The sequence below is a fragment of the Struthio camelus genome, chromosome 13 (assembly GCF_040807025.1).
Source record: "Struthio camelus isolate bStrCam1 chromosome 13, bStrCam1.hap1, whole genome shotgun sequence".
NCBI lineage: Eukaryota > Metazoa > Chordata > Aves > Struthioniformes > Struthionidae > Struthio > Struthio camelus.
The window spans coordinates 12,003,638-12,024,104 of NC_090954.1; the positions used below are offsets into that span (position 1 = coordinate 12,003,638).

The 20,467-nt window shown below is 45.0% G+C and overlaps 1 protein-coding gene across 4 annotated transcripts; it reads left to right on the top strand.

Moving 5' to 3' along the window:
- Positions 1 to 30: 30 nt before the first annotated feature.
- FAXDC2 (fatty acid hydroxylase domain containing 2) lies at positions 31 to 15,061 on the top strand. Of its 4 annotated transcripts, none has more exons than XM_068959634.1 (10): positions 31 to 223; positions 3,825 to 3,945; positions 4,036 to 4,240; positions 8,430 to 8,521; positions 8,628 to 8,731; positions 9,483 to 9,604; positions 9,929 to 10,134; positions 11,087 to 11,192; positions 12,313 to 12,479; positions 13,753 to 15,061. In XM_068959634.1, exons 4-10 carry the CDS (start codon positions 8,451 to 8,453, stop codon positions 13,907 to 13,909), a joined length of 933 nt encoding a protein of 310 aa, XP_068815735.1. In that variant the 5' UTR covers positions 31 to 223; positions 3,825 to 3,945; positions 4,036 to 4,240; positions 8,430 to 8,450; the 3' UTR covers positions 13,910 to 15,061. The 4 variants fall into 4 exon arrangements, with proteins under 4 accessions (XP_068815735.1, XP_068815734.1, XP_068815733.1 ...); XM_068959633.1 differs by lacking the exon at positions 31 to 223 and adding an exon at positions 726 to 877 and having other exon boundaries at positions 3,816 to 3,945; XM_068959632.1 differs by lacking the exon at positions 31 to 223 and adding an exon at positions 835 to 978 and having other exon boundaries at positions 3,816 to 3,945.
- The last annotated feature ends 5,406 nt before the right edge of the window (positions 15,062 to 20,467 follow it).

The window sequence follows — 20,467 nt, forward strand, 5'->3', positions numbered from 1 at the left end:
GGGTGAGGGTGGGGGAGGCGTTAGGTGATCTCTCCCTGAGGGACCGACCCCTTCGGGCCGCGCCGCCTCGTTAGCTCGGCGCCGGCCCCGGTCGGGGCGGCCGCGGCCCGCGGGCCCTGCCGGGTGGCAGAGCCCCGAGAGAAACAGCTGCCCTCGCCGAGGGGACGGGCCGCCCCCTTAAATGCCATTTAGGTTACATTAGCAACAGGAGCTTTACCGTCAGGTAAAGCAGCCTCATGTAACGCGTCTGGCGTAACGGCGCTGCCAGCTCTCCTGCTTTGCTGGCCGATGCTGCCGGCAGGCAGGCAATGTATTTGGAAGCCTGTGTAGTTACAATTAAGCGGAGGTAGTACCTCGCTTCGTCCGGGCTGCCAGCCTTCTTGGGCAGGTTTGCAACCTAGAATTCTGCAGCTCTGCTACTGCTGCAGAATTGTTTCCTGCCTGTCATTTGGGTTCCCTTGGAGTCTGTCCTCTTGAACCTCGGCTACCTCCTTACTATTCTGATACAATTATCTGGCGGGGCGAGGGAGTCACTGTCTTTCGTGTCCGACATGTTTCGGTGTCCCAGGCTGAGTATTCATACCTCAGCAGAAATGTAAGACCTCTTAGGATAAGTTTATTTGAATACTGCTGCTTTCTAGCAAGTGTCCTTGATGGTGTCAGCATCTACGGACATCAAGCAGTATTTACTGAACTTCATTTTAATTCAAAGCTTATCTTCGTAGATGATAGTTACTGTTTTGCCATCTCACCTTAGACCTGCAGTCTCTAGGTCATATAATGCATATATTATGCAACATGCTAGACTAGCAGAAAGCAATCACCTTTCTTCCTATGGTCACTTGAATTTGGGCAAAGAAACCTAAGTTGTTATCAGGTAAATACATCGGGATAGATTGCAGCACGCCATAAATACGGAATTAGATTCTTGGTTTTTGTTTGTTTGTTTTTTTTTTCACTTAAAGAGTTCAGAGTAAGGTATGTACTTTATTTTTCTTGCTCATAAGCCCAGCTCTTGAATTTATGTTGAATCCAGGCAAAAAGGGAGGAAGAATCTTCTCAGGACACAGAAATGTGCATGCTTTGTTACCCTAATCGAAAATATGTTGCAGGAAAAAAATCAGTTGGGATAAATTATGCTTAATATGTTTGCCAGTTTGCAACTAGGTTAGAAAAAAAAGCTAGGATGTTTGAGTGCTGGCGGTAGTTTGAAACAGACCTTTTGCTCAAGGAGAACAGAATTTGTGTTTTTCATCATGGCTAATTTCAGCTGCATACAAAGGAAAAATAGCTGGAAAAGGCAGACTGCTCTTAAAATATGTCAGTCCCATAGTTCTTATATTTGGAAGTTACCAGACTTGCTTTCAGATTCATCACTCCAGAACAGGTTCCTGAACAGGCTTCCCACCCTCTATACAGCTCTGTTAAGACGACACTAACAAAACCAGTCCATGTGTAGATGTAGTACGCTGCAAGGAGGATTGACAGGCTTTAGCTCAACATTTTTGTACTAGTCAATATGAGCTGTATATTCCGGATCATGCCCTTTTCAGCAGCACAAAGAGTAGACAGCTTATATATGGAAATCTTAAAATACATGACTTCAGAGTTAAAAGATAAAAGTATTGCTGAACATGTTTTAGCTGTAACCATCATTTCCATTTTCCTAAAACTTCTATTGTTCCAAAGGTGTTTCAACAAGTATTAGGTGGCACACACATGCCCTCACAGATGGTTAGAACTATAGCTTAGTATACAGGGAATTAATGATGAGCTGAGGTTCACGAACTCCAGGATTCATCTTTGTCATTAGTGGAATTATTAGCATGGTTTTATACTATCCTTTAAGCTAATTCCTAGTGTTTCTCCTTCTAATATTTTTTACAAACAGCAAAACAGACAGTGACTACTACAAAAACTGTAGAGAGTGAACAAAGAGAAGTTATTTTATGAAGTGTCTGATCAAAAATCCTTTCCACTGAGAGGAAAGCAGTCTTCTTGCACTCCTCAAAGCTGAGCCTCGGCAAAGGTGGCAGTAACACTGGAGGGTTTTGTGATGAAGATACCAGTGCAGGGCCCAGGCTAACCAACAAATAGAAGCAGCTTTTAGATAACCTCCAACCTGGACTAGACCCAGACTTGCAGTCCAAAAAGTAAATGACATTTTTGTCCTCATATGACTAAAATACTGGTTGTCTGTTCCTATTGGGTGTAGAGCTTTCAGCTGTAACCTGTGTCTGATTTGAACAGGTTTAAAAGAAACTCTGGGGTCTGCAAAACTCCCTGGCTTTTCACCTACTTTTGCGTATTGGGTGAACAGTTCTCCTAGTGAAGAGCCATTCCAAATAAGTATCAGCTCAGGACAACGTTCACATGGCACCCCTCTCGTGAAATGCCATTTTCCACTTCCTCTTCTGTGTATGTGTAAATAGTTTGAAGGAATCACTTTCCTTCTTGTTGAGTCTGCTGTATGCTAAATAACAATTAGGAGCAACTGCTAAGAATTAAAAACTCTTTTGTCACTAAGAAATAGTTAGAATTAGTCAAGAGAAAGCGTCAATGCAAACAATAACACAGTCTTAAATCTGAAATGAAGCAACAGCAAATGGTTTTAGCGCTAAGAGGACAAACAGTGTGATGTTGGGAGGGGAGTTCTGGGAATATTCTCCTTCCAGAAAAAGTTAATTGGTAACAGCATAGGTATAGTGCGAGGTAGAAGAAACCAGGCACAGACAGCAAGACACTGTCATTACTCATGCTTGCAGATCTCTCCGCAGCTCTAACCGTGGCTAGCTGAGATGTTGCTCACAAAATAGCACTGTATATTGCTTCGCCTATGAATGCACCAGACAAGTTTAACTAGGAGGGAGAGGAAATACTCCTTATTTTTTGTTGTGTGGGAAAATAAATCTGGAAAGTTATGGTGAGTAGTAACACCCTCCCTTCTCAGAGTTTGGTTCATAATAGGGCACTGTATGTTAGGTAAATAACGTGTATTGGGGCCACATCTGCATAATGAAGACAAATGCTACTGCAAATTACATCTTGCTACCTGTAATACCATAATTACAGACTTCATGGTCTTTAAACATCTTATTTAAACAGAACTGAGCACATTCTAAGCTATTTGCATCTTCTGCTTATAGGTAGTTCCAATACTGTAACTGGTGTAACTGGTTTGAAACACACTGTAACAACAGAGTTAGTGCAACACTTACTTATATTGAAAACTGAACTGCTTTTTTTTTTTACCAGATTCCCCAATAACCCGTACTGTTTTTAACAAATACACTTTTGACTTACTCAATTGCACTGACGCTTTGTTTTGTGCTCAAAACATGAATTAGTGCATTATAAAAGATACTCATCTTTAAGGTGTAGCTGGCTTTTTTATTCCCAGATATAAGCATTAACTCTCAGTGGAAAACTCTCACCTGCAGAGATACATTCCAAATGCTTAAATGAGTGACAGTGTGTGCATATGCAAAGGGAACACTGCCTGTACTAGCAGTGACATGGCATTGGCTTCACATGACTTCTCTAGGAGGGGACAGCCAGCTCTCGATTGGAAACACACCCCTGTCGCCTTTGCCTAAGCCCTCATAAAGTTTCCGCAGCGGGAGTGAAAGGTGAGGAGTTGAACTCTGGGCTCTGAATAGACACAGAGGAACTCTGCTAGGCTGCAACCAGCAGGAGGTGAGCAAAGAATGGGCAGCCTGAGTTCAGGGGCAGAGTAGGTTGAAAATATATGACAGAAACTTCAAGGAAATAATTTTAAGGCAATGTCATGTATCTATTTAAAATGTGATTGTGAGCTCTTGCAGGTACTCTGGTTGCCTTCAGATCCGTGTGGTGCTTGGCACGATAGGACACCCACCAGACACGAAATATAGTCCTGTGTCTGTCCATATAGCGTGGCTAAAATGCAACTTTTGGAGTGACCAGGTAGGTGGTCCTTAAGTTTTCGTTTCTGTAAGTTCTATATTTTCACAAATAGTTATAGCCTTTTTTTTTTTTTTTTTCCCCTCGGGCAAGGTTGTTTTCCACTGCCTGTGCACTATAAGGGTGGATTCCAGTGAAGTAAGTTCTAAAATAGAAGACTCAAGCAAGAGGGAAAAAGGCAGACCAAGCAACTGCTAGGCAGTCAGTCCATCATTACAGACATATCCTGTTGGTCAGCTTCTGCACCTGCCAGCAGCCTGACTGTTTGTTTGGTGTCAGAACAAGACATACATCCTGGGTAAGTACAAGGAGAAGTGGACACCGGTGCAGTCGAAGCTTGGGACTGTCTTGGCAAGAGGAAATATAGGGGGACAACAGATGTGGGATATAAACAATAATGTGAATTTTGAAACAGACCTCAAAAATATGGCAGTTCCTTTTTCTAAAGCTTTCTAAAGGTTTCCCTTTCAGCTTACGTCAAGCATTTTAAAACCTGGCTTAGACAGACTATCTTTTTCTGATAACTGGAATGGTTAAGTTCAGTGAAAACAGATCTCTTCATGAACAGTTGCTGGAGAAATGAAGAAGTACTTGAGAATAAAAATTGTATTTTGTATTACAGTTCTTTACTGACTAGTTTATGTTTTCCCTTTTACATTGAGAGTGTGACTAGCAAAATAATTATTATTACTTTATAGGTGAGAATTTGGTTTGAATCAAATTTTGTATTAACTAGTTAGAAATAACCTAAAAGAAACTCTTTTAAACAGCATCAGTTCTGTGTAATATTTTGAAATGGCTCCAGCCAGCCAAACTCTTCATTGGTTGATTCTGGGCTGTCTGGCATGCCAGCATGAGTTTAATGCCAAGGGGTTGGATGGAATGTTTGGTTTGCCAAAGCAGCCATGGTTACATGAATGCTTCTGCTAATGTATTTGGTGTATTCTGAGTCAGAAAAGACAACATTATCCAACAAAAAAAGAGTAGGTAGTGAGATGGGGAAAAACATGATCAATCAAGATTTACCTTGCTTTAGTATAAGTAACATAAAATTTTATTCTGTACATGTGACTCAATAAATGTAGCACATACTGAGATTTTGGAGAGAGGAAGGAAAAGCAAACATGGCAGCACTATTTCAAATGGGAAGGCTTTGCCTAAGTAAGACTCCTGTCGTAATTTGATTATTTCAAAAGGAGGAGGACAATAAATGTGTTCATTATTTTAATTCTTTCCCAAACTCACAGAATATAAGACGGGAGCAAGCAATGGCTCTTTTCCTTCGTAAGAACTCAAAGCAGAGTCACGCTCTTCACTGTGCTCAGCACTCTAGTCTTTTGCCTGCTTAAGATTTAGAAGAGTTTGACTCAGCACTGCTGTATGGAATCTTTCTGGAGCATCACCTTCCAACGAGCTACTAGTAGTAATCGAGTAACCCTTTTATATCTATTTCTCTAAGATCCAGTGTTGTCTACTACAAGATCCTCTGAAGGCAGAATAATCTCGTTAACTATAGAAAACTATAGCCAACGCTATTTACTCTAGTGTCACATTAGAATAATTTCATGTTGCTGTTTTCAACTACCTATACTGGGTGGTTGTAGAAAAGATAGGGAGGTGCACAGCGGAAGAGCAAGGGGCAAAGGATGCAAGTTAAGTCATAAGAAGGGAAATTCTGACTAGATACTAGGGAAAAAAAATTACAGTAAAGGTGGTCAGACACTGGAACAGGTTTGCAACAGGTTAATTGAATCAGCTTCTAAGAGAAGTGGCAAACATATCTGTGTTCTGATTACTTTAGCACAACTAGGAGCTCCTCAGTCATCACTACAGCAACATTTGCCCAGTCCCGTGGGCTGCAGCTACAGCACCAAGTGGCAAAGAGCCTGTTATCTTTGCTAGTAAGGCAAGAGACCACAGCACACCAGTGTAGCCAGAAGCTGGGCCTTCTGACTAGGCCTGGTCCTCAAAGTGGTCACACTAAACAATACGTTTCATAGTAGGTGTGCCCTAGTCTCTTTACTTTGCAGGCAACAACCCTATTCTGCGCTTCAGGAGTTTGCTAATTAGTGCAAGCCCTGTAAGGACAAGAACTCAGGCGATCTGTGGATCAGAATTTGGGAATCACTCCAATGGAGCTGTTGGCATGAAGAGAAACAGGGTGTTAGCAGGGAACTGGACTTGATGGACAGGATTTTTTTTTAATGTAAACTTCTCTGCTTCTACAGCTCATGTAATTATATTGTATGATCATTCATGTAATCACCTCCTCACGTGAGATAAAAGCAGAGTCTCAAACAAGACAGTTTCTAGCCAAAGGCCTTTTAAAATAGCCTAAGTGCCGAGCTTTAGCAACTCTCCCCCCCCCCCGTCTCAAAGCAAGACATACATAGCCTCAGATGTGTATTAGGAGTTATGAGTTTTTGAAACTCTTGAGATCTTCAGTTGGAAGATGCTAAAGAGCCTGAAATACTGCTTGACACTCTATGACGTTACAGCTTTTCTTTGGTAAGTTCTTTCTTCATCCCAAGAAAAACAAGGATTTATAGGATACTGTTTTGTTAAAGTTCTCTAAGCCTTGTATAGCCTTTGTAGCCTTTTTTCTAAAGTAGACATAGATAGTACTCCAGGGTCTAAAGCGTAAGGAATTCTTACCTTATGTCAGCATGTATGAGTTGTCACATGGATGGAACTGGAAATATGAAAATGCTAAGAGAGCAAATCTCCAGCCCCAAATCCTGCATGCCCTGTCTGAAGCTGGAATAGATTGCTCTTCCACTAGCCTTGCATTTCTAGTTCAGTTCAGTGATAATGGTGGCAGCTGATTATATTGTTTTTAATGTAAGCCTATGGGGTTCATAAACATAAGGCTGTAGGGCGAGAGTCCTTTAAATTACTTCCTCTCCGGTTACTAACTTGATAAAAACCCAGATGACAGCAACAAATGTTTGTTTGTTTTACTGAGGAAAGTTTCCATGCTAATCAGCAAAGCTCTGTCCCGGAACAGATAAATATTGCATAAAGATTCTGGGTAGTGATGGTAAATATTCTGTAGCTGTGTTTACAGAATTTGAAGAGCTCTTAACACTAAAAGTTGTATAAAGAGGATTTCTCTGTATTGCATTACTATAAACATACCTGCATGCAGCATTTATTAGCGATCTCTTTGTTTGTCCTCGCTGACAGGAGAGGAACAGGGCAGCAACTATGAATCATGCTATTTTTACTCCAGTCTGTTTTTGCAGCACAACAACACAGTTAAACAGGAAGGATAGAGTTGCAAACAAGACACTAGCCAGTTATGACAGTATATTATTTTAGAATTGCACTGGTTTTTTTTTTCATCCTTTACCCCATAGATAAATATTATGGATATTCACCCAAGAAAACCGAAACTAAAATTTCTGGACTCTGGAACCAATTCCAACTTGGGCTACTTTAAAAGACAGATGGATACTTACATACTTGCCATGTCTTTGCTGAACAGCTTGATTTTGAGGTTTTGAATACTCGGATATATTGAACACAGCTTTTTGAATGTTTGTATTACTAGACTCAAGAGGTCCCCATGGATCATTTTCTGACTCTTATGGTTGCTCTGTATAGTTAAAATCCTTACTGTGATAGAAGTCACGCAAACATCACAGATGCCTTTATGCGCTGTGCAGGAGTATTTAGTAGATAACATTTCCATGACTGAGTACAGAGTACTTCCACTTTTGAAAAGTTCAGTATTTCAGATCCTTCTGAACGTGTAGCTGCTCTGTACAGATGGCACATGGTACCTACTAGCCACGTTGTACTCTTAGTACTAGAATTGTACTAAGTACTAAAGGCATAGCAAAGTAAACTATGCAGGGAGAGGTAATCTCTCATATTAGACCTTTGTTACAGTTGGGAACAAAAGGCTAACTTCTGGGTACATGAGTCTGTCTTCAGAATCAATCTTCAAAGCTAAGAATGATGTTGCGAGAAGTGGTTCTGAATTAACTGGAGCTGTTAACCAGGTCATCCAGGCATAAAAGTTCTTTGTTACTACAAGGGGAAGTGTATTACACAGTGGGAGAGAGCACATACTGGCAGAGTGAGAGAGGTGATAAGACAGAGTATCATTCCTTACCTCCAGCTCTTCTATTTCTACTACTGTGAGTTATCCAGAAGTCCCAGATAGTCCTCCAGATATTGAGAAATATGCCCAATAAAAACAGGGAGGGAAAAATCAGCAGTCCTTTCTCTTCCTTTGGTAATTCCAGAGAAATTCCACGTCAGTGACACTTCAGGTCTCTGTAAGCATGGCCAATGGATGTGTGCGTGAACTCCACCACCACAGACAGTGTCCTACAACAGCTTTGTTGCTTTGTTCTTTAGAATGTTTGTGAAACAAAGGCAGTCCTATTATGGCCCGCTTTATCTCCTCTCTTTGAAGTACAAGAAAAGGCTAGTGTAGGACACAGCAGCACATGCTCACTGTTGTTGCTTGCTCATAGGAGGAAAAGGTCTGGGATGCCATGAGGATCACTGCCTTTGTCCTGGTTATGGGGCCGTTGGTATTCGCTGCCTTAATGAACACTGTTTTTTGGTAAGATTATTCAAACGAAAGGGCTTGGGGAGAAACATTTTTGTGGACAAAGATGGGAGAAGTGTTTGATTAAAACCTGGGTGACTAAGAGCACTTGCTTCCACAGGTATGTACAGAAGATCTGGGAGACTTCAGGATATTTCTGGCAAGCAACATGGCTAAAGCTCTACTACTTTTTTGAGGGAAGGGAGTGGGCAATCTTCCTCTTTGGTGAGTTCTCAGATTAACAACCCTCCACTGTAGAAGAAGCCATCCAGCTATTGCCCCCAGAAGAGGGATGTGGACGTACCTTCCCATACTTCATAACTCCCCCAACTGAAAAAGCGCATATAGGCCTCAAAGCCATCCACAACTGACACAGTGCAACTGTGCTTCCTTTGGACTAGCTCATCCTTGGGTACCTTATACAGAGTAAAAATGTGACCTTTTTGCTGCTGCTGAAAGCACAGAAATGGCTTTTCTGTGAAGCCACGCTCTTTGCTCTTCAGAGAACTGAGCAACTCAGTAGAACTAATAACTGAAAACTAAAGCAAATCAGTGAATTTTACTATTGCTGTAGCACCTATGCAACTCTCGGTCTGTCATTAACAGTTGGTAAACAGGCCGGGCAGGGATGTTGGAAGGGGCCAAGGATCAACTCAGCCACGTGCAACCTGTATTTAAAAACTACCCCTGACAGAGAACCCCACAACCTCCCAGAAGAGCCCTTTCTTACCCTCAGTTGTGGCAAGTTTCAGCCTAGGGGACACTTGTGCGCTCACTTCCTCGCTATCCCCTAGGTCTTACCACGGTGTCAGAATCTACCTGTATTCCATTTTAAAGCACCTCAGGGCAGGGAACGCGCACCTCGCACAGCCAGGCCCTAGCCAGGGCCTTCTGGATACTAGTCCACTGTATTTTGTTTATAATTTACCTGTATCTCCCATTTATTCACATATCTCTACCTTTCCTCATGCCACAGGGACTGCACTGGTGCCTAGCCTCGTTTTCTGGAGCTTCAATGGAATCCTCATGATGGCTGACGTAACAGGAAAGCCAACTTTCATTACTCGCTATCGCATTCAGCTGGGCAAGAATGATCCTGTAAGTATTTCTCATTGTGCCTCTTCTACTGGCTAAACACTTCCCGCAGTCTCAGGCTTGCAGAGGGGAGGAGAATCTGTTAAGCTCTTGCAAGTAGATAGGACTCAAGAAGAATCAAGTTGGGTCTTGTACATCAACTGTAGAGAAGAAGGCAGGTCTTGTAATTATGCTGCTGATCAGATCTGGATTGTCCGACAGCTTATTAAAAAGTTGATCTGCAAACTAATATGAAAAAAAGCCCATACCTCTTAAAGCTCTTTATCCTCCCAGTTCAAAGCCACATTGCTTCTGGTTTAGTCTGAAGTCCTGACTTCTCTTTTGCAGGTGGATACAAAGAAATTGCAACAAGCCATATACACAGTGCTGTATAATCAGTTCTTTGTCTCCTTCCTAATGCTTATACCCATGTTCTACATCATGAAAGGGTGGGGCAACACCTTCAGCAAGGAAATACCCACCTTCCACTGGTTCCTTGCAGAGCTGAGCATCTTCACCTCAATAGAGGAAATTCTCTTCTATTATTCTCACAGGTGAGCTGAACGCAGGAACGGGACTCTCTGTCCCCATGCCTTTAAGCTTAAGAACTATACTGCTCTCTTATGACAGCAATAGGCCTGTCCCCACTCTTCCATCAGTCTTGTATTTAATGGGAAAACTTACAGGTATTGGAAGCCACCTTTGCTATATGAGGTTTTGGTGCTGGGATGCTGCATGTAACTATAAAGAGCAAAAGTATTTTGGGTAAAATTACAGATGTGGAGCAGCTTGGAGGCTAAGGTAGAAAAAAAAGCAGCTAGCTTTATACAAAAGCTATAATCCAACTACTTAAAAAAGAGAACAAGACAATATCCTGAAAGAAAAAAGCTCAAGAGATCAATGGCTGATCGCCCATTCACTTGTACAACACCTACCAAACAGGGCCTAGATGCTGACACTGCAGGCCGCTTGAGCACGGGCACCAACATTAGAGGAAAAAACTAAAGCAAGGAAAAAAGAAACCGTTCAAGACTGTGTGGCAAGCAAGCACAGCTTTCCCAGAAATAGGTAGATTTCCCTTTCGGACAAAGGCACACAGAGAACCTAAAAAGGCCATTTCTTACTAAGGGCCCATGTAACCTAAAATCCTATCTTTAACAGTTGTCAGTAGGGAGAAATCTAAAATGGTGAAAATAAAGCAAGTATTCTCCCAAAAGGTGCTCCCAGATTCAAGCAAATCAGTCATTCAGGGACTTTGAGTTATGGGATGTGTGTGGACTTCTGTGTTTAACAGCAGCCAGTGGACCCATCCGTTGAGTGAAGATTCAGTGCCAGAGAGCGGGAAGGCAGGAGTCCTACACTCTTATTCCCAGATGCTCTAAAATCTCTACATTAAAGAAGGGGTGTGAGCAAGTCCCCCAGCAGAAATTCAGTTATGTTATATGTTACTCTATGTTCCTTTCTTATGGGGCTCAGAACCAACGTTTCTCTATTTTCTCTACTTAGGCTTGCTCATCTCCCACTCCTATATAAGCACATTCACAAGAAGCACCACGAATGGACAGCTCCCACTGGTGTGGTCTCCATTTATGCTCACCCGGTAGAGCACCTAGTAAGTGGATTCTCCCACGGTCATTCTCTAGTCCCCGCGTGGAGTGTGATTTCCATGGGATGAGGAGAAGTGGTAAGAGAAGGAAAGCAAGCTTCTTTCCTAGGAAGAGAAAGCTAAGCTGCGTTTCCAAGAAGCATAGCTGTAGAAGTGTTACGTTGTCTGTTTATACTGGACTCCGCTAGCTTAAGGAGTACAGATCCAAGGGCCTCTCAACAGGGGAAATAATTGAATGGTGCTTCCTTAAGTAGAGCAAGACCTGGAAGCACAGATTTTTCTTTAGCACAAGATACAACATTTGCACAGTCTGGGTTACTGCAGGGACTCAGCTTTCTGTCATGATTGTCATGCTGGTGGCTTAGGTCTGTGTTTGCAGAACTCCCCTGTCTCCCAGTTCTGCATCAGCCAAGGTTTTTCGTGAAAAAAACACAAATTCTACTATTCCATTTCCATAGAAGATTCTACTATTCCATTTCTAAATACCATCTGCTGGAACAACAGTCCTGGGTTGCAGCACCAGCTCCATGAACTGTAGCTACCAGAGTCTCCTTAATTGTCAGTCTTTGGACAGCAAACTTATTTTTCAGATTCAGGAGTCCAGCTGAGCCTAGCTGCTGCTGTAAGCTTGGTCTGGGCAATGACAGCCATTTGTGTTACTTGTTCTACCCAAAGAAGTGATGCAGCTGGCATCATCACGTTGCTACCTTTGACTGCACATGCCCACAGGCCAGTGCCCCGGTTTAGCTAGGTTGCCCAAGAGTAGCTTCAGCATTCTTCCAAAGTGAAGCTCAAATTCAGACCCCCGACTCCAGCCAGGGTAAGTTATTAAAATCATGTTGTCCTCACAACCCACCTTTGAGCTCGCATGTAAATTTTACTACAAGCTGAGGGAGCTTGGACCATGGGTATGTTTTGCAGCAAGTATGACTCTGTTGCCTCAGAGCAAGTTATTTCTTTGATGATGCTGGAATTTTAGTAAGGTATTTGCAGAGGGATCTTGCCTTTGTGGTATATGCACAAAATTAATGCAATATATCAACCAGGCTAAGCAACTCAGCTGCTAGGAGAGGAATCTGCATTTTGTGGACCCATTAATGAGGCCGAGTTTGCTTCTCCTTTCTAGCTCTCCAACATGTTACCTGTTATGACTGGCCCGATGATCATGGGGTCTCATATTGCTTCAATCACAGTGTGGTTCTCCCTGGTTCTTTTAACGACAAGCATTTCGCACTGTGGCTACCACCTGCCCCTGCTGCCGTCGCCAGAATTCCACGACTTCCACCACCTCAAGTACGTGTGGGCACTGCTCAGCTTCCCCTTCCCCTCCTGCCTGCGCACTGTCACTGCTGACAGGCAAAGCTCCTTTTGAGGGTCAAACAGTTTTGCGTAACTCGTGTATGAGCAGAGAAACGTCTCTAGTTCACCTAATAGGACAAATGCTATCAGTTCTTAAAAACAGTTACAGCACAGGTCTGGATTTCAGAGGATTCCAGCTGATCGCCTATACAGCTGCCAGCCACCTCCCTGAGATCTACATTTCTCCATCAGCTGACTTGGAAACTTTCTACAAAGCACAAACACAGCAGCTGAGGCTGGGTGTTTCAGGTTTCCTAAGATTACATAGGAGGAAAGCACATACTGTCTACAGTAGCAGGTATCACCGGGACTTTCCCCAGGACAAGCTCAGGGTCAAAGATGGTTCTTTGCAAGGTTCTTCCCAGGAGTTTAGAAGATACTGCATAGAATCTAGAAAAAAGAGAGAGCAAGGGCAAATTGCATAGCTGATACAAGTTTGCAGAAGGAGCCTGCCTGTCTTTTTCCCCCATACACTGGGATTAGCAGCATTTTGATCAGGTATCTTGCCCAAACAATCACAGTCAATACCTCCTGGCAAAAATTCTCAGCCACCTTTTACACTGGAGAGAGCCTAGTTTCAGTAGGTAGTTCAGAGGTGCACACTAAAGCAGTAGAGGAATAGTTCCCAGCTTCCAGACATGCATTAAATTCATACAAATGTTTCCTTTAATATGGTTTGCTTCTCCTGCAGGAACAGAAAATATGGCAGTTCTCCTGCAGCCTAAGCGCAGGGCAACACCCAAAACATAGAGCCAGCTCTTGTTATCAGTCATTTCCTCTGAAGCTCAGCTTATGTCAGGACAGGGATCCCCACAGACCTCAGGCTCGCTGGGCAGACTTGCTATGCCAGCTGATGGCTTCTGCAGTGCTGGCAGCACAGCAGCTGCGTCTCTGGGCAGCCTGGCCTCAGAGTACACAGACATGGGCAATGCGGCTCTCCAGCTTACTGCCCAGCTGCTCCTGCAGCTCTGAGCAACCCTGGAGAAAGACAACTTGTTGTTCAGCAGGATCATTTCTGGGTAATAAGGCAGCAAGCAGGACAGTTCCAGGAGAAGTTTCACCCAGGCTTCAGCAAGTCTGACGGATAAGCCTGTGAGGGAGGCTGGTACAGTGGGAGAAATGACATAGGCGGCTTATCCAAGGAGATGGAAATAGGAAGCGTGAGGTAACCTCAGTAACTTCCAGTGATGTTTATCCTGTTTGGCAGGTTCAACCAGTGCTATGGAGTCCTGGGACTGCTGGATTATCTGCATGGAACAGATACCCTGTTCAGACAAACCAAAGCCTACAAGAGACATAGAGTCCTCCTCAGCCTCACACCGCTCTCAGAAAGCATCCCCGATTCTCCCAAGAGGGCAGAATGAGCCCCACGAGCTTGCAGTTCTTGCACAGCCCAGTGACCAGGAGAGCTAGAGACAGCGATTTATGCCAAACAGTATTTTAACTGGGAAGCAGGTTATTGCTCTTAAGCAACAAAACCCAAAGCTGAACTCAAATATGCTACTTGAGATTCCTGCACTTGCTGTCTAGGGCACAAAAACCTGCTCTAGAAAGGTATTTTCAAAACAAGTTTAGGTGGTTTTTTGTTCGTTTGCTTGGTTGTTTTTTTTGCAATGACTTGCGTTGTTCCTTGGTTCTGGCTGCCTGCACCTAAGCCAGATGTGTTCTAGGCCACATGATTGTTTTTTGGGTTCCTGTACTCTGATGAAGGTCAAAACACTTCAGTTTTCACAGGCCATACTTTTGGCCATATTACTAGTCCTTCAGCTGCATCCTATAGAAATATCAGTAAAATTACTAGAACTACACACTGTAGGGATTCAAAAGCACTATTTTGCTGAGACTCAGCTTACCCAATCTCAGAATGCCTTGAACGTGGGATGATTTGTCCTGGAACGCAATGGAAAGGCAATGGGGCCATGGCTTTAGAAACACTCCTCTATACACACCTCAGAGGCTCTAGCTTCCCATGAGCAGTTCCTCATTGTGCAAGACATTAGTACAGATCTGAATTAAGGGCTGTCACATCCACAGCTCCGCAAACTGATCTCTGCAAATGTAAAGCAAGTTTCTTCCACATGGGATACAGCAAAGTGCAAGTGGGAGCACTTGTGCTTTTACTGGTAAAACAACTGACATGGGCGAATGAAGAAAATAAGCCTCCAAGTCACTGCTCCCATGGGAAGGTCCCTTCAGTCTGGAATCTACATGACACAAGTCCTGGTAACTCACCTCCTACTGCTCAGCCTCATCTCACTTCCCACACACCAGAAGGAGGCACAAATCAAAGTGACAAAACTATGGAAAGGGACTTTCATGTCGTGGGGGGGGGGGGGGGGAAGGTCACTGCTTTCCTGAGCTACATGCAGATCGGTGAAACCCTGTAAAGAAGGATCGCACTGTACAATAGAAAACACTCATACTTGTACGTGCATCCGCGGGTACCTACACCACACATCGAGACATGCTGGAAATTACTTTCCCTAGGATCCTCTTAACATCTGGGGGCCTGGTACAAAAAAACAAAACAAAAAACAAACAAAACCCCACATATTCTCACTATTGCTGGGTCCATGTCCTTCCTAAGCAAGTTTTTTTGAGAACACGCATAGAGCTGACCTGCACTGCACTTACCTGATGTCAACTTAATTCTGCCCACGAAAGCCAGCTCTTCCCCCACCCTCCTCCAGTTCTTACAGCCATACACATATGAACTCAACCCATTCACAGAACCTACAGCTCTCTCAGGAGAGTAAGTAGATTACTAGAACAGAAAACCCAAACTGCATTGTCTTTTGAAGTTTTTATTTTTATACATTTTTTTTTGTATTAAAAAGGAAAAAGCATAATTACCACAAATTACAAAGGACTAAAGCATTACTAGAATAATGAATCACATCAGCCTAGAAAGCAGATACTCTGAATAATATTAATGTTATAATACAAGCTCTCATTCAAGTATTTTACATTTTTCTCTTTTCCTTTTATATGTGATGATGATCCTAGCACATGGGTCAAAGATTATGTACTATCGACAGAAGATGGATCATGTACAGCGGGCCATATTAACAAGATTTTCATCCTAAGTGACATATGGTCTGTGATGAGTCATTTTAAGTTTGTCTCTACAATAAATGCAGCTGAAGAAGGTTGCACACACTTTCTAGTTTTGGGAAACAGAAGGCTGAGGTTGGGACACACAAAGTTTGAGAAGGGCCAGCACATCAAACCATCACCCCTTTTGTTCCAGGTGAGCTACTGAAAGGCCAAAGTCTAATCCACACAATTTGAGCAGGTTAGGGTGAGCCCTTGGGGCCAGGGGGCTACCTACTCCAGCCTTACATACGTAAAGCTCAGTGTTCGTTTTCGAGTCACGGTCCCAAGATTTCCAACCCCAAGGGGATCAGGCAAGGCTGGGGGCAGCAGCAGAGGGGAGTGGGCTGGCTGCCATGCCCTGCAGGCACACAATGCTACATCAGGGAGGCTCAAAGGGTGGAGGGCTGCCAAGCACCCCTTCCCGTGGAGGATGTTGCTGGCACAAGCCAGCTTACGGGCAAGACTCACACTGTGGACATAGTGAAGCAGGAATGAGCCACAGAGGGATAGAGAGGGGAATCTCAGGTTAACCCAAAGCACGCTTCAACACACTGACACATCTACGCAAACTGAAAACGGGTCGGTTGATGCCCAGGCCGTTTCATGCTTTTCTGGAGCTTCCCACCAACACAATGTGCTTGTCACAGATACACGGTCCTATGTTCAAGTGTCTGCAGAAAGTGAAACTGTAAACTACTCATTGAAACGCTGCCCTCCATCCACCCATTGCATGCCACTGAGATGAAAATTTTCTTTAAAAAAATTCATTCATCTATTACATGTATTGAAAACTTTAAAAAAAAAAAAAAAAGAGTCAGTGAAGCATTTAACATCATGTGTAGCAACCCTCTCTTAAGAGCCTAGCATCCATTTCAAAACAGTGACGAAGTGACGTAACCAGTCTCAGAGAAGAGACGCGGGAGAAGATAAGCATTCCAAACACAGCTTGCTACATTTACAGTTTTTTTTTCCTTTTGATAAAATAACTGGAAAGGCATTAACAGCTAAAAGGCCCCCTCTGCACTGCCATGCTGAACGCATAAGGAAACGTGGCAGGATACTGAGGTTAACACATTTTGTTACAGTACAGTCGACCAGTCAGAAGCAAAAAGAGCAGTTGCAGAACGTCAAGGGAACCCAAGGGTTATGGTGAAAAGCCACTAAAGAGGAGCGCGAAGGGAAGCAGCAGGAAGAGGGACAGGCAGGCAAATGGAGCAGCAGGTTTGTTTTGTTTTGTTTTTGTTGTTTCTTTTTAAATGAACATGGCAAAGCAATAATGCCTCCTCCAAAACACGCACACACGTGCCTTCCACCTCCACTACTGAGCCCAAACCACAGAGCGCTGGACCGGTCGCAACTACCCACACCTCAAAGAAGGGCCAACATACAGGACCTCAGACAGGGGAGACAGCCTGTGGCAGGACCTCCCAGGGCAGGGGGATGAGATGGAGAAAGCTCCCCCAGCTCTGGCCAGAGGCTGTGCATTACCAGCTGCCCGACAGCCTCAGCGCGCCTCTCTGAAAGCAGCCGGTGGCTCCCTCAGGCCACGCTGGCGGCTCGATGCCAACCAGGCGCAGTGACTGTGAGCTGCGGAACACGTCAGCGAGTGGCACTGCAGTAACAGCAATAAGTGTGCCGGACCACTCAGACCACTAAAACAAAAAAGCGTGAAATACGATCATGATGAAGCATTCAAGCTGAAAGCAAGGCCAAACTCCTTCCTCAGCAGGAAGGCAAGAGGGATCCAAGCTTCCTCAAAAGCAAAACCCCTCTCTGTTTGGACAGCTGTCTCCTTTCCCCAGAGGTGGAGTAAGCTGCATGCAATGCCTGTACGACGTCTGTACAGCAGTGGTAGGCTTCGCGTAGCAAGAAGGAGAGTGCACTTAAAGATCTGTCCCCTGCGCGCGCTGTAAGACACTGGAAAACCTTGCCCAAGTCAACCTCAGAGCAATCGGCCCCCTCCTCGGGCTTGGCACACCAAGCACTCTGCATCCCCAGCCTTGCGAAACGCTGCCAGGCAGCACAAGGCCGCAAGAGACTTGCTTGTAACCAGAAGACTACGAAGCGCCCTCCCCCTAACGCAGGTAACAACCCCTACGCTGGGGCTGCCAACAGCAAGCCTTTTATTCCCCTGCTCTAGCGACAGAAAACAAATGTATTGCCCTGTGTTATTTCAGTCCACAGCAAGACACACAGGAGCAAGTAACAGCTGCCTTGAGGCTGTTTATTTCCAGCTTTCCTTCACTCCCTGGACATGCTGCTGTCCAATACAGAAATTAAAACAAGGCACAGTTAACACACAACCTCCTGTCATCTCTAACAGAGACCAACAGCATGCAAATCCAGACTGCAGCATGACAGCTAGGATTGCCCTTCTGACCAAACCTCTCTTATAAAACTGAGGTTGTTTCAAACAGGGCCCTCAGCCACACTGATGCGACAAACCACTGACTCAGCAGAGGGGGAAACTTGTTCTGGGCCAAAACTAGGATCTCAGCTGGGGAAATTAAAACAATAATTTAAGATCAATTCAGATTTTGAAAAACACTCAGGCATGTTTCTTAGCCTCTTCTACTACCGGAGCAATTCCATAGCCTGCTCCACAAGCAACAACTCCACAGCAGAAGCTTATTTTTCCTAGTATCCTATTTTGTTTGTTGCTAAAATAAGATGCAGACAATTGGCTTTAAAAGAGAACATACACCAATGAGAGGAATGCAGGGAACACAGCAGCAAGGACCACCTGGGGCATCAAGTAAAACCCACCTGCACTTGAGAACAACCAGTAGTAAGTCTCTAGTGTCCTTGCTCAATCCCCCGTCTATAGCCCCAGGGCTCCTCCCTCCCAAACTGGGGTCAAACTTTGCCACATTCATAACATTAGATGCCTGACTCCAGCCCTCAACAGTAGGGAAATTCAGAGGTAACAGCCAAGGCTGCACCACTGTACAAACGTTGCTTGACAATCTAGCCTGGGTACTGCTTTGGGACTCCAGACCACTGATGCTGTAGCAGAGTAAGCCAAGGACTCGGACAGGTTTGTGTGCTGAAACCAGGCCTCCAAGTGGTACCAAGCTGCAGGGCTGATGTGGTAATGGTAGACAGTCCAGAACAAGATCACAATATGAGGAAATGGCAAAGTAGCAGCTACCCAGCCTCACTCAAACCCTAGCTGTGCTTTCAATTACTAGCAGCAGTTCACAAAGCTGCTCCACATGGACCAGCCCACCTCCTTTCCCTCCCTCCTCCAACCTATTGGAGCAGCACGTTCAATGCAGTGTCAGTTTGGGAAGATGGTAACTTCCACCAGGCAGGGGCCAGTAAGCATCCACAGCCGCCTCTAATCTCTAATCTCCAAGTCCCTGCTGGCTCTGGCTGCTCTGGCCAACTTGCCCAAGCTCACTGGTTTTTTTTTGTTCTGTTTTGTTTTTTGCTCTTACCTCCTAGCTGCTCTTGCCAACAAGCCTCACAGCTGTACAAAGACAGATGACTCCTTTTTCCAGCTACAAGATGCAGCACTGTATCAGCCAGATACTTTGGAAGGCTGCAGCTCATTACCAACTTTTGATTTGGAAAAGAGGATAATACAGTTAGCTGCATCTTTTGAGTAGCCCATCGCAGCGCCCCCCTCACCAGGCGCAGGAGCACACCACAGCTCATGAGGATAAGGTACCAGGAGCCACAGCAAAGCCAGCTACAAAGCACATACCTGACCCAGGAAATAGAGCATAGCAGCAGCAAGACAAGCAGCTCTCGCTGAAAGAAGCTTCTACCTTTAAAGCAGGAGCACAACTTTCCAGTGCTACTTCTGGGCTCCAGGAGCAAATTTCACCCCCTCTGATACGTCCCCAGCATGCAGCCGCATGCTTCAAGGCAACGCAGCTCACAAGCTTGGGGAGGATTTGCCTGCCAAAGTTCACCTGGTGCTGCACAGAGAAGCAGAGTAAATGACACAGCAGCTCTGCAGTCATCCCCCTTCCCCTCAACCAAGTAAGGGGCAGTGGGGCATAGTCTCAGCCCTTCGAGAAGCGCAGGGCTGCTGCCCATAGCAGGAGACTCCATGAAGCCACCTGCTGAGACACGTACAAGGAAACCATTGCAATAGCCCCCCCCCCCCCCCCCCCTTTGACGGGCAGGTCTCCCACTCGTACCCCTAATGAGTCCCACTAACAGACCTGAGCCTGGGGTGCCAGGGGGTTCCCCAGCACTGCATCACTCTCACGTCAGGCTACAGCATCAAGTTACACAAAGGACACGCTTGCCCCCCCGCCCCTTGCTCGCAGCAAGAAATAGTCCCTCTAGCTGCTGCGATGGATCTCCCTGCTCACCTCCTGATGATGCTGGAGGCAAAGAGTGGAGTAGACCGAGCTCCCACCCTGGCCCTGGGCTGCCCTGGGACTGGCCCGAGAGGGCACAACGAACAGCGCACAGGGAAGTCCGAGTGAGGCCATAGCATCCTCCCCGCAACAGTGGCCGTACACGCTACAATAGCATATACGCAACGCAGCGGCTTCAACTACTTCATGAGCGCCAAGTCTTGGATTTGACTGCCCTCAGCACCTTCCCCCTGCTGGAGTTGGGGCCAGCAGGGGGTCTGCGCGGCAGGGGGAGGTGTCCGAGTGAGCTGCAGGGTCCAGGGAAAGGCTGCGGGGAAGATCAGCTCGGCAGCAGTGCCGTGAGGAGTCTCTGGGCAGGTGGGCTGAGAGCCCAGCACGCTCCAAGGTGTGGGAAGCTGAGCGAGCCTCCCAGTTCCAGCTCCACCATAAGGCAACTTTTTTATTTTTTCCGCTTTTTTGTTTTTTTTTTTGTTTTTTTTTTTTCTTCTT